Below are 22,053 nucleotides of genomic sequence, written 5' to 3'. Positions count from 1 at the left end.
TAAGATGAATAAAAACAGCTGATTAACGGGACTTTCATGCCCGAAGGCAATCATCAGCCGTAAATACAAACAAAAAACGTAAGCAAACAGTTATAAAAACGTAAAAATTACTGTAGAATGAGTTTTGGATGTGATAAACAAATATGAGTAAAATACAAAACAAAAATTAAAAAAAAGCCGTTGTAGTTATGAAAATTAAAAAAATGTCGTTATAGTGTACCAGTCTCCTGTGCGAAACAAAGATAATAAGAATTTTTTTTGTGATTAAATGTCGTAACAAAATTGTTTTCATGTAGGTGATATCTTTTAATTATGCTCCACCTAATTATTGATTTACCTGCTATCTTCAATTGCTAAAAATTCTTAAAAAGTTTAAAGTTATTTTAATATCTGACTAAATAAAAAGATTTTAGGTGGTTTGCAAACTTGATTTTAAAGAACTATGAAAAGTAAAGAAAAAGTTGATGTTTTTTTTTAATTTTTATCTACTTAATAAAAACATCGATTACTTTCATATCGACAAGAGCTATTTTTAGCAAAATTATTAACATAATTAATATGAACATAGTCCAATAAATCTAATGCAACCTTTGTGAGCAATTAGTCTAATGCGATTTTTGTGAGCAATTAATCTAATGCGATCTTTGTAAGCAATAAACTTAGTGCAATCTTTGTGAGCAATAAACTTAATGCAATTTTTGTGAGCAATAAATCTAGTGCGATCTTTGTGAGCAATAAACCTAGCGCAATCTTTGTGAGCAGTAAATCTAGTGCAATGTTTGTAAGCAATAAACCTAGTGTGATCTTGGTGAGCGATGGATGCTAATGTCATAGAACTTACACGATATTTAAAATAAGTCTTTATTTCAAGAAAAAAACTTGAGTAAAATATAATATTGCAAAAAAATTCGTAAGTTCACTATTAACCATTTTTTTCACACGTGTTTCTTATATTTAAGAATAAGTGTTAAAAAGCAACAACGAGATCAACTAGAATCAATTGTCAAGAGCAACAACGAGATCATTATCATCATCATCAACAACAACAGCAACAACAACAACAACAATAACAACGTTAATTCATAATTTATTATTTGTTTGCATTGGTTCAAAAACTTATTGAACAAACAAAAACAATAAATTATTAAATGAGCACTAGTGTAGTTCAAATATGTCTTTGTTATAACTTTCTCATTATAAAAATTTTTATTGTATTATTAAAAAAATATAATAATATATAGTTAATAATAAACTTTCTTTTATATATAAAATAATTAAAAATAACATTTCTGTACAATTGTCAGACATTTCTAATTAGAATTGTTGAATGGCAATCAAAAAAATTTTAAAAGTAATAGAATGCAAATTAACAAAATTAATTTTTTAATAAATAATGAGTTAATGAGCACTAAGTGAAATTTTGATTTATTTAACTTCAGTATTTAACTTCCGTATTTAACTTCCGTATTTAACTTCAGTATTTAACTTCAGTATTTAACTTTCGTATTTTTGCATATTAAACTTTTTTTAAACTTATTTCAAAGAAATATTGAATTTTTGTAATTTTTTTTTAACTAACGTTTTAAATTAGCTTTATAAAAATGGTTTTTAAAAGTTAAAAACTTAAAATGCGCTAAAAATGCGCTGGAATTAAATTTGCATTTTAAATAGCGTTTTTTTGTTTGTTTTCTTGAAAGTAATTGAGGTCAGGTTTTCAACGGACGGCTTTAGGAGAAGATAATCCGTTTTCTAACAAATTCGTTGCCTCATCTCTTGTAGCTTCAGTTGATAGATCTTCATCAATTTCGTGATGAATGGCAATTGTGAATTCGTAAATAACACCTCCAATGACTCCTCCTAACAGCTGACCAAGTACAGAATAAATCCACCAATGACCATGAGTACTAAATTCAAATTAATATCTTGTTTGAATAAGAACTTATTAAAAGTTCAAGGTCAACTAGAACAAAATATACCTAAACGGGACACTTCCCCATCCAACCATAGAAATAAAAATTCTTGGTCCAAGGTCTCTAGCTGGATTTAAACCAAACCCAGCATTTATTCCAAACGTGGCACCAGCAGTTAAAACAAATAAACCAATTAAGAACGGAGCTATGTTTGCTCCTACTCCAATATTTTTATGGTCTAAAAGTGCAAATATGGTTCCGACAAACATAGCTGTAGCAAGAACCTATATATAAACACAAAAAGTTAAAAACAAAAGTTAGGAATACTAGTTAAAAATAGGAGTTTCTTTAATGAGCTTCAATAAAAAATTCAATTTACCTGATCACTGAAACCATTCATATTAGAAATAAAATCTGGCGGGTAACTTGACCATATACCTAATGTTTCATTGTTACCTTTTGTAAACTGTCCATCATGTCCGACAAATTCCACCAAATAATCTAAAAAATAGATATTTTACTAAACTCAAATTAAAATCAACTTCAAAATTTCATTTTCTTAATTCAAGGAAAATAAGCAAAAAAAAAAAAAAAGGTTTATTAGAAAATTATTTATTATATTATGATAATAGCACTATAATAATAAAAACTAAATAAAAAACTAAAAATTAAATAGTTAAATAAAAAACTAGCATATTATATTCTTTTATTTACCACATATACTCTCTCGTTCAAGTCGATCGATATTAAATCTATGTTATTTAGTATCATTCATCATACTATCGATATTGATGATCATTAATACAATTTAAGTCGACTGATGTTAAATGTATATATATTAATTACTACCATGATTTATTTACTGAATCTTTGTATCATTACCCCAGCGAATTAGAAGAGCTTTTTTAAAAATAAGAAAAATAATGACAAAAATTATGATCAGATAAGAATCCTCCGCATTAATTTAAGTAGTCTAAGATCGTAATTTTGAAAACTTTTTCAATCTTATTGAAAAAGCTAAAAACCTTTTTTAATATAATTTGTTTAACTGAAAGTTGAACTAACTCGACAAGTTTTGATTACACAAATTACAAAAAAGAGAAGTACAATAATAAACGCGCTGGTGGAGTAAATGAAAATATCATTAAGAAAGATTTAAGTGTTTCTGACGGCGAAAATAATAAAAGAAATCAATGGAAAACAAAAATTATGCATAAATTATAACAAAAGCATAGATGTATATCAGTATTATAGCTCATAAATTTAACAAATTCCTTATTAAAATGGGTCCGAAACTTGCTTAAAGGATTCCACTAAAACACTAAAACCTTATTTAGTAATTTCTTAATACCTACGGACGATTGCATTTATTTTAATGAGTTATTTTCTGATTATTTTTTGAAGAGTTTGAAAAAGCCTACAAATCTCTTGGAAAAAACAGAAGGAGCTGATGAAATTAATGGAGACTTAATTATAGAGTCTTATAAATAGATAAAAGTTATTCTATTTAAAGTTTTTAAAGAATCTTTGATCATGGAGTTTTACCTGATCAATAAAAAATTGCAAAAATTTTTAAAGAAGGTTACAGAAATATTCCAATTTTTAAAGGTTGCAGAATTAGTAATTACCTCCGTCCTTTCTGCAATTTCAAAAATTTTATAAAAAATTATGTACAAGATAATATATATTATTATTTTAATAACATTAACCTATTATACTAAAACCAATTTGGTTTTAAAAATATTTTAACTGAACATGCAATTATTCATTTTTTACGCAAAATCTCAAACTCTTTTGAAAATTCTTAATTTACATTAGGCATTTTTTATTGATCTAAATCGTTAAATACTGTAGATCACGATATTATGCTTCAAAAACATTACGTAATAAATAGCAGAATTTTAAAATGGTTTTGAAGCTATTTATAAAGACTAAAACAATTTTTCTATTGTAATGATATATATCAAAAACATTTGTTAGAAATATTCTATTGGTGTTCCTCAAGGTTCTATTCTAGGGCAACTTTTGTTCTTGATTTACGTAAATGACTTTTATAAAGCCTCAAATCTTTTTAGAATTATGCTTGCAAATAATACCAATTTGTTTCTCTCTAAAAATGATATTTTCTAACTCTATTCTGCTATGAATGAGGAACTATAAAAAGTATCAAATTGGTTGAAATGTAACAAATTAACCCTAAACATAAACAAAGCAAAATCTCTTTCATACCCTCTCCAAAAAACATTTCTTCCCTACAAATATGCCGTAATTTTTTATTGATCAAGTTAAAATAAAAAGAGGTTTGGTAATAAAATTTTTAGGTGTTTTTTTTGACAGATGATCACATGGAAACAACATATTATTCACATTTGCACCAAAGTGTCTAAAAGTATTGAAATCTTATGCAAGGCCGCAATAAATTTAAATAAAAAAAGTTTAACACAATTTTATTACTCATTTGTTCACAGTTATATAAATTATGCAATTATTGCCTGGGGTAGTGAACAGGCAATAATCACGCTATGCGTTAAACCAATTTTGCAGATCGATTCTCAAATACTAGAATATTTTTTTATGAAAACGAGATTACTCAATGTATACGAATTAAATCTATTTAATGTTTATTGTTCCATTTATATGTGGAAAAACGATTTATGCTCTTTAGTTTAAAAAGATTTTTTTTTTGAAACCCATAAACAAATACACCTTAAGAAATTATAAATTTTGTAAATGAACCGTTTGGTAAAACAAGATTTAATCAACTTAGTATTTTATATTGTGCACCACATCTCTAAAATAGGATTGTTTTACCAAATTTTGATTTATCGATTACTTTTACAGTCTTAATAAATTAAAAAACTTCATTCTCTCAATTAAAAATATTTTTGAATACTTATGATAACGTAGTTATATAACGTAGGCTAATAATTCATATGTATATATATATATATATATATATATATATATATATATATTATATATATATATATATATATATACTACTATGATCAAAAAGTAAAGTGAATTTTTTTATAAAATGAAAAATCTTTATTTATTCTTCCAAATCTGTATCGTCCCCCGCAAAATAATCCCCCCCCCCCCCGGCCCCGATGCACTTTTGCCAACGTTTTTTCCAGTCTTCGAAGCATGCCGAAAAGTTCTCGGTAGGGATAGCCTTCAATGCGCGTGCCGATTCACGTTGGATCTCTTCAATGGACTCAAAACGATTTCCCCGGAGTGGTCTCTTGAGCTTTGGGAACAGCCAGAAGTCACACGGTGCTAAGTCGGTCGAATACGGTGGTTGTGGAGCAACATGGGTAGAGTTTTTGGCGAAAAACTCACGAAGAACCAGTGCTGTGTGCGAAGGCGCATTATTGTGGTGCAAAATCCAAGAGTTATTGGCCCATAATTCCGGTCTCTTTTTGCGAATAGCTTCACGCAAACGTCGCATAACGCTTAAATAATATTCCTTGTTGACAGTTTGTCCAGTTGGAAGGAATTCGTTGTGCACGACACCACAATAATCAAAGAAAACAGTCAACATGACCTTGATTTTTGAACGACTTTGACGTGGTTGCTTCGGTCTCGGCTCGCCTTTTTCACGGTATTCACTCGATTGGTCGGTTGTTTCAGGGTCGTATGCGTAGACCCAAGTCTCATCGCCAGTAATAATTTGTTTGTAGACGTCTTGATAGTCAGAAAGCATAGCTTCGCACGTTTTAACGCGACGCTCTTTTTCAAAGAAATTGAGAAATTTCGGCACCAAACGTGATTTGAGTCTTCTGAGGCCCAAATGATCCTTCAAAATTGCTTGCACCGACCCAAATGATATTCCAACCATGTCAACAAGGTCTCGAATGGTTAACCGACGATTTGCAAGCACCAATTCTTTGATTTTGTTGATGTGGCGATCATCAATCGAAGTCGATGGTCGTCCGGAGCGTTCCAAGTCATCAACACGTTCTCGGCCTTCTTTGAAGTCTTTGTACCACTTGTAAACATTTTTTTGAGACATAGTCTCTTCACTGAAGGCCTTTTGCAACATTCGATACGTTTCAGCAGCAGAAATATCATTCCGCAAACAAAATTTAATAGCACTTCTTTGCTCAACAAAATTAGACATCGTGAAAATCGCCGAATGCACTTTTGGTACTTCAGAAACAAGCGTAAACAAAAAAAAATAATTATGAGTTTGACATGTAATTTGGCGCAAATGTTAATGACATTCCTACCAACTTAAAAATAAAAAAGATTGGACAATTCGAATAAGGCGGGAAGTTTAAATTAAAAATTCACCTTACTTTTTGATCACAGTAGTATATATATATATATATATATATATATATATATATATATATATATATATATATATATATATATATATATATATATATATATATATATATATATATATATATATATATATATATATATATATATATATATATATATATATGAATTATTAGCCCATCCCATTTCGATCCTCATGAACAAATTTTAATACGCGGAATGTCATAATATACTCCCACGGTATTGTTTTCTTTATGAAACTTTTTTATTTTTTATTTTGGATGACTATTTATACTCGCACCACTCTTTTAAAGTTTAACATTTTTACATTTTTTGAGTTTTTAAGGAAATTTTCAAACAATCGGCGCGTTAAATTTACGCGCCGTTTAAAGATGGCGATCGTAATTTAGTAAAAAAAAAAAAACCCAATATAAATCTTATGTTACTGTATCAAAAAAACAGGGCATGGTGATGGCAGCAGTAAAAGATTTGACTGAAAAAGTAAAGATTCTAGAAAATAAACTAAATGAAAAAGACGAAATTATTAAAAACCTAATATATAGAATTGAACATTTAGAACTTTTAGAAAGACAGAACAAAAATGTACAAACTTTAGATAATGTAGTTGTTAAAAGCAAAAAAGCATGGAACATCGTAGCTGGAAAGAACATTTAGAAGACTAAAGAGCAAATTAACATCATCAATACTATTGCAAATGAAACAGCAGAACGAATGAAAAAAGAAAATAACATACTAGTTTACGGAATAACCCAGTGAAAAAAAAGTTTGACCAAAATGAAATAAACACAATTATGTCTAAAATTAATGCAGAAGATATAAAGATAAAAAAAATTGACACGTTTAAGATCTAAAATAGAAGGTAAATCAGCGCCAATAGTTCTTGAATTAGAAAGTAAAGCCTGTAGAATTTTAATGTTGAAAAATGCATACAATAACAAGGACAAAATTAATGGTATTTATTTCAACGTTGATATGACTGATAGAGAAAGATACCTTATGTATCAACTAAGAAATCAAACTAAAGAACTAAATACTTCAATTACTAATGCATCGTCGATATATTATGGTATTAGAGATTACAAAATAGTGAAATTAAAACGTACAAAAAATTAGCAATCAATGAGATTAAATATTAGTTCATTCAAACCAATTTTGTCTAATAATAAATTCAATAAAAAAAACACTGCAACTAACACAATGACTAAATATGTTTAAAAATCTCAGACTCGTGATGTAATTAATTCCAAAAAATATAGTATAGATATAAATAAAAATTGTCTAAGTTGTAGATACACAAATGCTACATCATTAAACAATAAATTTGACTTGTTTCTATTAGATATTGAGTCCTTTAAACCTGATATGATCAACTATACGATCACAGAAACTTGGTTTAATGAAAACTCAGTTACATATGTAAATGGTTATCAAATAATACATAATAATAGATCAAATAGTCGTTCAGTTAAAACACATGGAGGCGGTGTTGCTATCTATGTAAAAGCAAGTTTTTTAATTATACTCACCCAATGATATTTTCACTAAAAACAACAACATTGAACATACTTGGTGTATTTTAAGTATAAAAGATGAACAAATTTTACTTGGTTGTATTTATCGGCCACCTAATGCATCTGAAGTTTACTCTGGTTTATTTATTTCAGGAGATTTTAATTATCCAAATATAATATGGAAAAAAAAACAATGTTCAAAACATGAAAAAATATGATAAATACTCCACCAAATTTGTTGAATATATAAATGGCAACTACTTACATCAAGCAGTTATATCACCTACATATAATGCAGATTTAATTAATGGTAATATCTTAGATATAATTTTAACAGAAACACCTGAACATATAAATAAAATCCAACTTTAGGCAACACTAGAAATGGAAACCAAATACTTAGCTGGAAATATTTTGTAGAAAACACTACTAAAAATGAAATGTCAAATTTTGGGAAATCTGGATTTAACTATAAACATGGTAATTACACAGTCATAAATAAAGCTATTTATTTATGACTGTTTATTTATATACTTCAATAACAAATTACAGCCCAAACCTTGGATTGATAGAGAAGCAAAAAAAAAAAACAATAAGAAACAAAACAAGTTTATGGCACAAACTATTATCTAATGGTTTTAAATGTGACAAGCTAAAAGTCCAATATTTTTTAATCAACAAAACAATAAAAAATCTAGTTAAATCAAAAAGAATAAATTATGAAAAAAAATTAGCTGAGTGATCAAAAGAAAATCCAAAACTATTTTATGCATATGTTAATTCAAACAGAAAAATAAAATTAGGCATTAACATAATAACAGATAAAAATGGTTTTTTACAAACAAATCGTGATAATATTGCTAATATCCTCAATGAAAACTTTCATTTGTATTTGTTAAAGAAGATCAAATTTTCCAAACATTACAGTAAAAACAAGCAAGATTTTAGAATTAGATTAGAATAACTCAAGACATCATTAGAATTATACTTAGTGAACTAAATGTCAATAAAGCATTAGGAGCAGATGGTGTAAGTTCATATGTGTTAAAAAATCCTGCAAACAATAGACCAATTTCATTAATGTTAATACCATGCAAAATTCTAGAATCAATCTTAGGTGACAAAATAATGGATTACATGTTAACAAACAATTTATTAAATAGTAACCAATATGGTTTTCGAAAGAACAAAAGCTGTACTACTAATCTACTTGAAGCACAAGATATTTTATTTGATGCTATTGAGAATGGCTGGTGTGTCGATATGTTGTATACAGATTTCTCAAAAGCTTTTGATAAAGTACCTCAAATGCGATTGATGTTAAATTTAAAGTCATATGGTATTTTTGGAGTAGAATTAGGATAGAAGTAAATTGGATAGAAGCCTATTAACATAATTGAAAGCAACGAGTAATTTTAGGGGATTGTGTATCAAAATGGCTAACAGTTGAGAGTGGAGTTCCACAAGGTTCTGTCCTTGGGCCTCTTCTATTTCTTATTTTTATAAACGATCTGCCAGACATTAAAAAATAATATTAAATTATATGCAGATAATAGCAAAATTATAAATATTTTTAAATCAGATGAAGATATTCGCATAAACAAATTACAACTAGATATTGATAATATTTTGAAATGGTCGTCATTATGGTTAATTAAGTTTAACTATGAAAAGTGTAAAATTATGCACATTGGCTTTAAAAATCCATGTATAACTTATTCAATGTTCGACGCTGAAACTCAACAGAATAATATCTTAGCAACAACAAAAATAGAACGAGATTTAGGAGTAATGATGCATTCTCATTTTAAAATGGACCAATCATATTGATAAAGCTTTCGGAAAATCAAATCAAATGCTTGCTCTTATTAAACGAACTTTTAAATACTTTGACTCGAATATGGCAAAAAAATTATATACGACTTTTGTAAAACCCCATCTTGAGTTTGCAATCCAAGTATGGTGTCCTTATCTGAAGCAAGACATCTTAAAGTTAGAAAAAATACAGAGAAGGGCAACAAAACTCGTACCAGCTTTTAAAAAAATGCCATATGAAAAAAGACTACAGTTATTGAAATTAACAACTCTAGAAGAGCGTCGTTTAAGTGGAGATCTTATTTTTCAATATAAAATACAGAACGGTTATGAGGAAATAAATTGAATAAACGACTCAATATCTAAAGTTCAACAAAACCTTACAATTTTCGTAGTCATAACCAAAAGTTAACAAAGGCATACTGTAAAAGTAATGCTAGATATAATTTCTTTTCGTGTAGAGTCGTAAATGCTTGGAATGGTTTACCACCACATATTGTCGAATCAATAACAATTGACCAATTCAAAAATAAACTTGATAAATCAGATTATTGCAAAAATTATTTATTAAATACTAAATAATATTTATATACATTGAAAAGTAAACAATGCTATTTTTAAAACATTTATAGCTGTTATAGCACAACATCTTCTGTTATTGTGCTCCACAATTGATTTCATTAACTGTCACAGTGTACATTATTATTATTATTATTATTATAAAAATTTACAAATCTTTAACTATATAATAACATCATTACAAGTAATTGAAGGTTTTTTATCTATACCGATCGCGCGCATTTTTATTACCATTATTTTTGTTAACTGGTGGTATTTTTAAAATGCACAAATTCGTTATGAAATTAAAAAAAAAAGGTTTTTAAACACGATAGCGTTGAGGCCCAATACACAGCAATTAGAAATTTGTTAGATGCTTTTGATCTAATACAGTTGACCCACTTCAAACCCTGGCTATTTAAAAGGAGTTTGTACAAAATCAGCTAAGTTTCCTGATTGACCATTATTTTTGTTAACCTCCTGCCATCATGTTGGAGAGCTTCGTATAGCAAAAGCCATAAACAAAACTGTTAAGCTGGAGAAAAAACTATTTATATCATAAAACCATAAAAGGTTAAAAAATTGTAAAGTAAAGATTAAAATACCTTTTTGCTAAAACAAAATGTATAAGCTTCTGATTTTAAAATTATTTACATTTAGACTTTTGAGAAGTGCAGAGATCTCGCGGAAAAAATAAGACCATTAGGTGAAAATTAACAAATATGGAGCTGTTTTACACGTCTTGAAGTTCATGAAATTGAAGTTGCATTTATCTAAAATCAGGTTTTTATTTGGAGTAATAAAATACTCAAAGAGATCAATAAAATGGCTGACTACATTTCTTTCTCCAGGGTATCACGATTTTTGACCTTAGACTTTTCTGATTCTGAAATTTTTAAAATAAAACCCAATTTCATAAGTTTGATACTTTAGTCTTTTTATTTAAGAATAATTTATGTCATAAAGTAACAAATTGTTTAAAAACAATGGTTTGAAAAATAGTTTAAAATCAGATGTAAAATACAAAGTAAAATAACTCTAGACCAATTTTTTTTTCCAATAACAGATTTTTTTTTAGATCAGTAGAAATATAATAAAAATGAAATTAAAAGAAATAGCATTTTGATTTTATCTTGTCAAAATTAAATGTAATAAGTTTTTAGCAGTGTCATTTTAAACCTTATTTTTATTACTAAATATTTTTCTTAAAACAAGAAACGTATTTCTTGTTTTAAGAAAAATATTTAGTAATAAAAAAATTCAACTTTGCGGTGCTTACAGTAAAAATTATTCAAAATAATGTAGAGCGTGTGATGAGCTTGGAGAAGTTTCAGAAGCTACTTCAAATGAAGAGTTCTTGTAAAAAAACCATTAAAAATGAAGAAGAGTGGATTCCAGGAGCTAGCTTCGGCGACTGCTTTCTCGCTGCCTCGTTATTAAATGGTTCTAATAATTTGATTTTTGATCCGTTACCTAACTACAAACTCTGAACATTAAAAGTACATTTGAAAATTATTTTTTTTACATATTTTTTTGAAATATTTGTCTTAAGCTGAAAAAATATATGTATATAAATATTTATTGTACATTTGCAGCGTTTAAATGCTGAATTCTGGAGCAAGTTTGCTTTAGAAAAGAAAGATCTGTGACAGTGATGGATCCAGCATTTTTGGTGTTTGATATAGCTAACATGGAGCAAAATCCAAACATTTTTATGTTTATACTTATGTCAAATAACGATGCTTTTTAAAAAGTTGCAATAATTGGAGGCTAAGAACAAAAAAGACCTACCATTTTATCTCCCTGCCCCAAACGTGAAAGCAACAAGTTGATGAAACTTTTTTTTTCTATTTTTCATAAATTTATATTCATCGAAAAATTTTAAGTATTGTTTTACAATCTCTAAGCTTCAAAAATTATGACCATATAAAATGTGTAACCGCCTCAAATTGAGGGGGGTTTAAACTTTATATGATCATAATTTATTAACGCTAGGAGATAATACTATGAAACTTAAAATTTATCGATCAATATAATCTTATTTTAGAATAGCAAAAAAATTATTTTACCAACTTGTTGCTTTCACGTGTGGGGCAGGGGTGATAAAATTTTAGGGCTTGTTTTGATCCCAGCCTCCAATCATCGAATGTTTTGCAAAGCATCATTATTTGGCATAATTATAAACATACAAGTGTATGGAGTTTGCGCCATGTCTGTTAGCTATCTTAAACACAAAAGTATGCTGGCTTCTTCACTGATCTGTGGTTCGGTGCCTACTCTTGGCTTCTTTTCGATATGAAGCAAGCGTAAACTTCCAATTTAAATGCTCTTCTGCGGTGCTCTGTGATGCGACCATTAGGCCTTCTTGAAGCAACTAAAATGACTACAGAAAAAATGTGTATATATATTTTTGAATCATACTAATACATTTTAATCTAGTTAGTTTACAGCAAAAGTCCTTTACCCAATCTTTTAAGGAAACCATTTTGGATTTGGATTTGTTTGATCTAAGGCTCGAGTAGCAGTATTTAAAAAAAAAATCATTTGATACCAAAATGAGGTAAAAATTATAAATTTTTTCGTATGACTGAAAAAACCCTCAAAGATCAACAAAAAAATCACTTTACAGTAGCCAAAGTGTTAATTTATTTATCGTAATCAGTGAAAGTTGATAGTGACAGTGATTGGAACAACATATTTCTTAAATTAAAAAGCATAGTATTTTTTTCGGTACAGGAACACATTAAGAAAATATCGTTGAACAAATTAACTGGATTTGACATCAGAATCTATTCGCGTAAATGTTTGGAAATTACTCTAAATTTAGTTAAAAATCTTAAAAAGCGTAACTTCGAACAATCGGCGCGAATAAATCTATCAATAAAAAATAAAAAATAAAAAATTTTATAATATAACTATGACCTCTACGCCACTCATTAGCCACTCCGCATAAAAATTGGTTCTCGAAAAAAAATTATGGGATTGGCTAATATATATATATACATATATAGACCTAAGCTTATTGATTAAATGATTGATAGACATATAGATGGATTCATGGATATATTGTTAGATGTACGATAAACGATGTAAGATGTAGCTAATTTTTATTTTACTTCTAAATTCCCAAAGTTTTTTTAACTTGTATTTGTTTCACGATGGTCAATGAAAACAGAACTAGCAGCATTGAATGTGGTGAAGATTACAAGGTGCTTAGTGGGAGCACCACAGGGTAGAGAGGTCATCTTAGGAGAAAGCACAAAACCAGTTTTGAAATACTAGTAGCAAAGGAGGCCAGGGCGAAAAAAAGATTAAAAGCTGCAACTGTCAATGCAAACTTTAACTCTGATTACGATTTTATATCTGAGTCCATTTCTGGTGCTGGGCCATCAGGAGCAGCTACTGTCAGTACCCCAGCTAAAAAAAGGTCAAGAAAAGAATAAATATCTGGAGGCAAAACGCCAACAAAACGAGTATTCCCCAACAGTCAATTGTCTAGGAATGATGAGAAACAGACAGAAGTTGTCAATGCAATGATACAGTGGATAGCAACTGTCATGTTTCTTTTTGATGCAGTTGACAAAGATGACTTTTAAACACTTTGTGAAAATATGTATAAAAGGACAGTATAAGCCAATTTCTTCAACGACAGTTTCACGTACAAAAATGCCGGGTTTATTCAGTGCAATGAAGGCAGTAGTTGATAAAATTTTTTATGAAGACACACCTTATCTGGATGAAACATTTATCATTTATCAAAAGAAATTGCAAAAAGGTTGAATGGCTTCACTAAAACCTAAACTTGGGACCAAATGTGCGCAAATGAAAAAACCTGGAAATGATTGTGTAATAAATGATGTGTTCTAGTGTGTTGATCATAAGATAAACATGATATTACAAAGTGCTGCCTCTAAATGTAAGTTGTGAAGACATTTGAGTGATAAGATGACAGGTTTGGCTTCTTTAATCATTCTCAGATGTCAAAGGATTTACTAATTGTTTACACATCAAAAATTCCAGATATTACAATTAAAAAACTATTTTAAATGTGCTCAACCGGATGTAATAGTGTTATCAGTTACAATAAGCTACTGCCTGCCATCAATAATTGTAGCAGAAAAAGATGTTTCACAATAGCTAGTCAACAAAATACTAGATGAGGAGGAAATCAAACAATTGAGGAAAATGGTTGAACTATTGAAAAAAAATTGAAGAATTCTCAAACCTTGCAACTTCAGAGAACAAGGTCTCAATAGTAGATGTCATTCCAAAACTGTTTGATCTGGAAAATGACTTGCAGTCAATATCATATGATTCAGCCAATTTGAAGATGAAGGAGGTTACAGATCATTACTTGTTGAAAATGAATGACATGTTTCCAAAATGTGGAGCTACAGTTTTAGAACGCGAATATGCAAACATGTTGAACCCACGTTACAAAGGATCAACATTGCATGGCATTGATCAAAGGTGCAACATGACCATGATATCCTTAAAGAAAGCTGTGTTGAGCTTGTAGAAAGCCAAACCTGGACCTTACACAACACATCACAATCCTTTATTGATAACACACAAGACAAAATGATACAGACACAAACACAGCCTCAAGAAAACAAAACAACTGGGTACGTAAGAAGGTCTTGTAAAAGTTTAATTGTCCAAACCTTTCAAAAAACTGTTGATAATCCGTAAAGAAGGACCTCCTAGATAATGGAGATTAACGCAAACTTAGAAAGCTATTTAACAACAACACTGATAGCCTATAACGAGGATACTTTTTATTACTGGAAGAAATAATTATTGAATCCCAAACTTTCCCACATGGCCGGGAGAATATTAGCACTTACAGCAGCTTCTTTTCTGAACGAGCGTTTTCCACAGCTAGAAATAATTGTGGTAACGAGAGAACAAATTTGTCATCATCCAAAATTAAAAAACTTTTATATAAGTTTATATAAAGAAAAGTTAAGACAGTCAAAGAAAAGGAATGATGTGAACAATTTTATAGCTTGATTTAATTTCACGAAAAAAAAAATTTTTTTCGGTAAATTTTCTTTTCCATCATTGTAGCACAATAGCAAGTAACAATAACCAAATAAAATTTTAGTTTTGAATCTAAATGTTTTATAAACTTTGTTTTAACTCTTTTATTATGTTTACATCATATTATGTTCAAGTTAACAAGATCAATTACCAAAGACGATTTTCAGGTATCTATCTATCTATATATATATATATATATATATATATATATATATATATATATATATATATATATATATATATATATATATATATATATATATATATATATATATATAAATTATGTTAGTGTATTCTACAAACAGAGTGCTCAATGTTCTAAAAGAACAGAGCAATATATATATATATATATATATATATATATATATATATATATATATATATATATATATATATATATATATATATATATATATATATATATATATATAAATATATATAGAAAAAACAATATCTTAGTTTTACTTGTCTTAATGCAAACACGATTTAAAGCTAAGTGAACTTATCATAAGGTTGTTTTTTAGCATTTTAACTAATACAAAATAATTTATATAGAAACTAATACAGGGTAACAACATCAGTTTTTGCTGTGTTTAATAACATCTGTCCAACAACATTTATAAATATAATGATGTATAACTACATCTGTCCAACAACATCTGTAAATACACTGAGGTATAACAAAATCTGTCTAACATCATCAGAAATTTCATTGATGTCTAATAATATCTGTGTAAAAAGCATATAATTAGTACAGATGTAGTAACATCTGTAGTAATTATATGCTTAAAATTTTCAATAATCTATATATAAAACATCTGCGCTACTACACCTAGAGATTTTACAAATGTGGTTACATCTTTTCAATTATGTTAAGAACAAGTAAATCTGCGAATTCTACAGATGTAGTTACATCTTTTCATTTATGTCAAGAATAACTACATCGGTACAACTATATCTGTTAATTCTACAGATCTAGTTACATATTTTTCAATTATATTAAATATAACTACAGGATTTTATGAAATTATGAAATTATAATGCATTATATTACCCAGATGTAGTTTCATATATGCTTTTTTTCAGATGTAGTTACATCAAGAGGAAATTACTCCAGATATTATTGGACTTGGAGAAAAATTACCTGATGTAGTTACATCTTCCTAAAGATGTTGTTAGGGGTCATTAAATTTCCAGATGGTAATAAACAGATGTTGTTGTTTGAGAATACTTTAGTTAAATCCTGATAGAACGGCGTACATTTGCAATCAATCAAATAACTGCTGCAGATGATGCAAATTATAGTTTACACTGCAGAGTTTATTTTTAAACAAATCAGATTGCTACTTTTAGTAGTGAGAAACCAACTAACTTTTTCACTTTTCTTATTACCTGTTAAATATAGTTTACATTAGGAAGTTTTGTAAAATAATCTTTTCATCCTCTGAAAAGCATAGTTTTCACAGTAAACTTTTTTCAAAATACATTTTCTAACAAAAATAAAAAGATTGACAGTCTAATATTTGGTGGTGGTAGACGTCATTTTTTCAATATTTATATACATTTTTTTTACCCCGTCGTTGCAGCACTTAACGGGGTTTAGATCCACCTCTCTCTCTCTCTCTCTCTCTCTCTCTCTCTCTCTCTCTCTCTCTCTCTCTGTGCCAAAAAAAACCAAAGAGAAAGCGGCGGAGGTTACGTAAAGTACCCCTACACTTTAATTTGCACATCCTCTTATTTAGTAAGATTTCATAAAAAAAATTTATATATTCAAGTATTTCAAGTTATAAATAATTTATAAGTAAAATACTTTTCAATAACTACCAAATTTTACAAGTATTGTAATGTTACATGTAACATTACAATACTTGTAAAATTTGGTAATTATTGAAAAGTATTTTACTTATAAATTATTTATACCTTGGAATACTTAAATATATAAAGTTTAAAACAAGTTATTATAATATAATAATTTGTTTGAAATTTTTTCCAAGTAAGTTATTGTTCAGAAATTAAATTTTAATAAATTTATTAACAACGGCGGCATGATTGGTCAAATGGGGTAAGAAAAGGAAGTTTGGGTTTTGTCTCATTTAAGATTTTTATTTTTTTATTACTTGGTTTTGAGCACTTAATATTTACTAAATTTATACTTCTTATAGTATATTATAAAAACATAACTTAAGAAGATGGTTGCTTCAGACTTATCATATGCTGTTAGCTATATTCGTAGTTAGTTGAGGGTATAAGCAATACCCTCAACTAACTACGAATGTTTGTTTTATTGGGCATTTGGCTTGTTCTTTCAAAAAAAGACAGGCAAAGTTAGTTTTGAAAGCTCGAAGTTAACCGACAACACTTGTTGGCTTACATTAAGCTTTTTATAAAAACAATAGTCAAAAAAATTAACTATTTTAATATCCTGCAATGCATTTGCAGATAAAGCTATGATTTTCTGATTCAAGGCTAATATTCCAACAATAGAAAAGCCTCATGTAATAGCTAAATTAAAGAGTATTCGAAAGCATGCTGCTTATGAATTCGCATGTTCAAGAGTCTAAGCACAAAGTAGAAAATCTGCTCCTTAACATAGTCTTGAACAAAAATTTACCACCGAGATGAATACATTGTTAGACATTACCCATGGTCAATTGTTTTGTCTCATTAGGTTAAATGAAGATAAAACGTATCTGATGGAACTTTCTAACGGATGCTCAAGCTATATTCTTTAAATCTCTTGCAATAGCAGTAAAAAATAATTTTCAATTCTTGGTTCCACTAATTTTTTATTTTAATGGTAGATACAACATTTGGGATAAATTTCTGTCAGTAGTTGTATCTGGCTTTAATATTGGGAACTTATTGGGAATATTAGAGATACCTGCTGGTACTGGTGCTTTGATGGGACAGAAGGTAGTTGAGTTCATTTACGAATGGCCTGGTGTCAAAGTGCAAGTCTCTGATTTAACACTACAGCAAATAATACAAGAAGTCATAACGCATTAGAGAGTGTTTTTTTTTTTAAGTTTAATTTGACTACAATATTTTATATTATTTTCAAATTTCTCTGTGATATATAAATAACCTTTTTTTTCAACTATTGGTTTAAAGATAACTCACTTTATTATGGCTGAGGTAGAGGGGACTGCTAGAATGACACCATTTAAAGCATATAGGCCACTGGTACCAACTAATGAAAAAACTGAAGAAATGTTTACATATGAGAAACTTTTTTTAATATTTAGAATAGCTTTTTTCATCTTCACCCTTATTCCATTTCATCTTTGCTTTTATAAAATAGCATCTTTAGGCTGTAGTCACGAAATTGATCACTGCTATATACAATCGTATACTTGTCTTGACCTTAATCAGTAAATCTGATGCATGCAGGGGCGAATCCAGACCATCTAGTAAGGGGAGATGGACAGTTTTAGGTTGTTTTTTGTTTGTTTGGTGGATTCAGACCATCTGGGAAAGGTGTGGAAGAGAAAGAAAGTCAATTTTAAGGGGCTAAAATTTGCATTTTCCAATTATAGTCAAATTTCATATCATTTTTAAACATCCTATTTAAATTATTCTCTTTTGTTTTAAACAATATGCTTTGTTAAACTTATAGAAATACAAAAAATATATATATAATTTTTTTAAGTTTGTTAAATTTATAGAAATACAGATTTTATTTTTGAAAATAAATTCAACTTTTCAAAATTAGTTTTGTCTTTTCAAAAAGCTATTTTGTTTTTAGTTAGTACTTACTTGTTTCATGTTTTAAATAGTTTATCAAAATTAAAAATTATAGTCAAAAAAGTTTTTCAAAAGTAGTCGATTTTGAAAATCAACTTTATATAAAATATTTTATTTAAAATAAATGTAATGGTTTAAGTTTACAAATGCAGACTAAATCATAGTTTTGTTTTAGCTAAAAATTAAAGAATTTTTGAAACTTGTTTCAGTATTAAGCTTTTTACATTCTTATGGTTTTCATGTAGTGTATTTTTACGGCAAAAATTTATAAAAAATTTTTTGATTTTAAATTTATAAAAACTTTTAAAAATAATACTTTTCAATGTATTATTATTTTGAAATTCTTTTACTTTTTATGTCCAGAAATACTTTTACTTTTAAAAATTTGTCAAAATATAACACCGAAAAAATTACATCAAGTTTTCACGGAAAATAAGTGCTTTTTTTTCCCACCAAATTACCGTCAAATTAACGTATGTATTATAGATTTGTTAAAAAGATTGACAAATGAAAGAAAGCTGAAATTTTAAAAAGGCGTCTTTCTTAATATTAATTTACCTTGATAAGCTGCAAAAACAATTCCAGATCCCAAAATTGCACCAACTAACTGCGAAATCCAGTACAGAGGGAGTTTGCTCCATTTAAAACGACCACATACGGCTAATGCTAATGTAACAGCAGGGTTTATATGTCCGCCTACAAACAACAAACTCAAGGAAAAAATTTTGAAATTGAAAAAAGGATTTCTTTCATATCTCAAAGTATTAATGAAAAGAAAAATACCTGATACTCCTCCAGACCAATAAATTCCATACGCAACACCTAACCCCCAGCCCCAACTAACAGCCCAATATCCACCAAACTCTTGTTTTGCTAAAACAAATTGGGCAATGCTACCAATACCAAGCACCTATTATAAATATATTTTGTAAATAAAGTAAATATTTTTTGTAAATAAACATAGGTTAATAGATGGACACTTAAATTTTTATTTTAGGATTTTATTATTTTAATGGTCTTAATGACATTTTTTAAAATAAAAACTGTTAATTTTTATTTTTTTATTTTAGGGGGTATTCTGGTATTATTTTGGTGAAAAACTGAAATTTTTTTTTTTTTTTTTTTTTTTTGGAACAACTGAACCTCTTAGAATCTAATAGTAAAAATATTTTTTAAAAACAATAAAGAAATGCCTATTGTGCTGGTGATTTTTAATAATTTATTTAAATAGTTCATATGGTTTTTAATTTTAAACTTGATTTAACTCATTTTCATTTTTTTCGATGAGCAGTTGTAGAAAAACATCTCAATAAAAATTATTCTTTTAGCTTTAAATTTTTAGGATATGTTTATTATTCTTATTTCCAGAGACTGAACTTAAAAAAAAAAATAAAATATCAAAATAAAAAATAAAAAATATAAAATATTGGGCTTGGACTATAATGAGCCTTATAACTATTTTTTATTGCTAAAAAAAAGTGTTTTTATACTATTTAGTCTGCCGTTTTAGATCTTTTTAAATTTTTTTTTCTAATTTAAAATTCAGTCACTTGCTCCTATTATACTCAGATTGAGCAAAATTTTTGCTTCTTATGTTCATGCAATCTCAAGATATTTTTGTTCTCGTAACATAAACTTTTTCAACTTTTTTTGCAAAAATAATTTTTCTAATTATAATTTTTTTTTTCTTAATTTTTTCTCTGATATGTTAGAAACTCATAAAAGTTATATATTACAAGTAAAATATAACAAAATAGAATTAATGCCAGAATGCCACCTTAACTTTTTAAGAACTCAACTTAGGTTGATAATCTTTTTGCTGTTATCTAGTTTTTTGCATTTTATTTATAATTATCTTTAAAAATTCTAAATCTATTTAATATTTACAATTTTACAAAGGATTGATGCAAATAACAAAAGTTAAACATTTTTAATTTTAAAAAGGCCAAAGATTCCACAATTTAAAATAAATCCACACACAATAATAAAAATAACCCACCCACGTAAAACATAAGAAATAAACCCACGCACACACAATATGAGTGTCCCCATCATCTCAGCTAATCCTTCTCGCACGAGCCTAGGAGTTTTCATGCCGCGAAGTTGATCCATTCTTCATTAACAAAATCTACAATCTACAACTTTAAAATGTAATTTATTACTAATGATATTTATGTCTTGATAAAAATTACAAACCAAATTAGCTAATTAAAGAAACTACTGAAAGTACCTAGAGCGCGGTTTTGTCTAATAACTCTAAATAATATGCTTTTCAAAGAGACGCAAAACACCGTTTGCAATTAAAGTTAAATTATTTTCAAGCTGTGTCAAAACCGAAATGGTAAACATGTAATTGTTCTAACAGTGTGTGCAACCAAACGGAACAAATTTTTGTTTTGAAATGCTTGAGTAATTTTAAAGGAGTGAGAACGCAAATGTTATTTTTGCTTTTTAAACGCTGCTTACCAATACGGAGTTAAAAAAAGTAGTTGCTTGATTTCATTAAAGATCTCTTTTTGTACGGCAAAAACTTTATATTAAAAAATGGAATGCTGTCCGCAATTGGCTGTGACGTTCTTACAATTCTTTATTCAATTGCAAACTTATATTGTTTTTTACACCCTTCATTTTTGGGTTTCTTTTGACCATTTTCCTTGTTTATCTTTTGACTTTCGAAACTGCGTGGAGTTTCGAAAGATTTTATTGTTTAATTTCCAAACGTTTTAAAAGCTAAACAATAAAGTCTATACAAGTCAGATAACTAAATCTTTAAAAGACAGATAATTAATCTTGCAGTCAGATCAGGCAGTTAATCTTATGTAGAAGTAAATCCTCTAAGTCCTAAAATTTTGTGATTTCTAAAGGTGAGCCAATTTAAATAATAAAAAGTATTAATATATTTTTAAAAATTAAACTTTTAGTGAAAAAAACAACGTTTTTTCCAAAAGTACTCGAGAAAAGATCACAAGTTTAACTTCGATCCACAAGTTAAACTTGTGGGTCAAAGTTAAACTTTGTAAACTTGTGGTTATCCCCGATTTTACCAAACTATGCTTTTATCATTTTATCAAAGCTGTGTATGCATTAAAACAGCTATATAAAAAAAAGTAAAATACAACAAATGAGTTTATTTAAACTGAGCGCGCAAAGCAGAAGCTGAA

General features: G+C 28.1%; 1 protein-coding gene across 1 annotated transcript; it reads right to left on the bottom strand.

Moving 5' to 3' along the window:
• Positions 1-1,172: 1,172 nt before the first annotated feature.
• Positions 1,173-21,246, bottom strand: LOC136071936 (aquaporin-9-like). The gene is made up of 7 exons (XM_065797800.1): positions 21,123-21,246; positions 20,924-21,033; positions 19,676-19,802; positions 19,451-19,588; positions 2,290-2,411; positions 1,977-2,194; positions 1,173-1,904 (listed from the first exon to the last, which is right to left on the bottom strand). The coding sequence occupies exons 2-7, from the start codon at positions 21,002-21,004 to the stop codon at positions 1,715-1,717; spliced, it is 876 nt and encodes a 291-aa protein (XP_065653872.1). The 5' UTR covers positions 21,005-21,033; positions 21,123-21,246; the 3' UTR covers positions 1,173-1,714.
• Positions 21,247-22,053: the final 807 nt, after the last annotated feature.

Source organism: Hydra vulgaris, chromosome 05 (assembly GCF_038396675.1).
Source record: "Hydra vulgaris chromosome 05, alternate assembly HydraT2T_AEP".
NCBI lineage: Eukaryota > Metazoa > Cnidaria > Hydrozoa > Anthoathecata > Hydridae > Hydra > Hydra vulgaris.
This window is presented reverse-complemented; position numbering and strand designations above follow the sequence as displayed.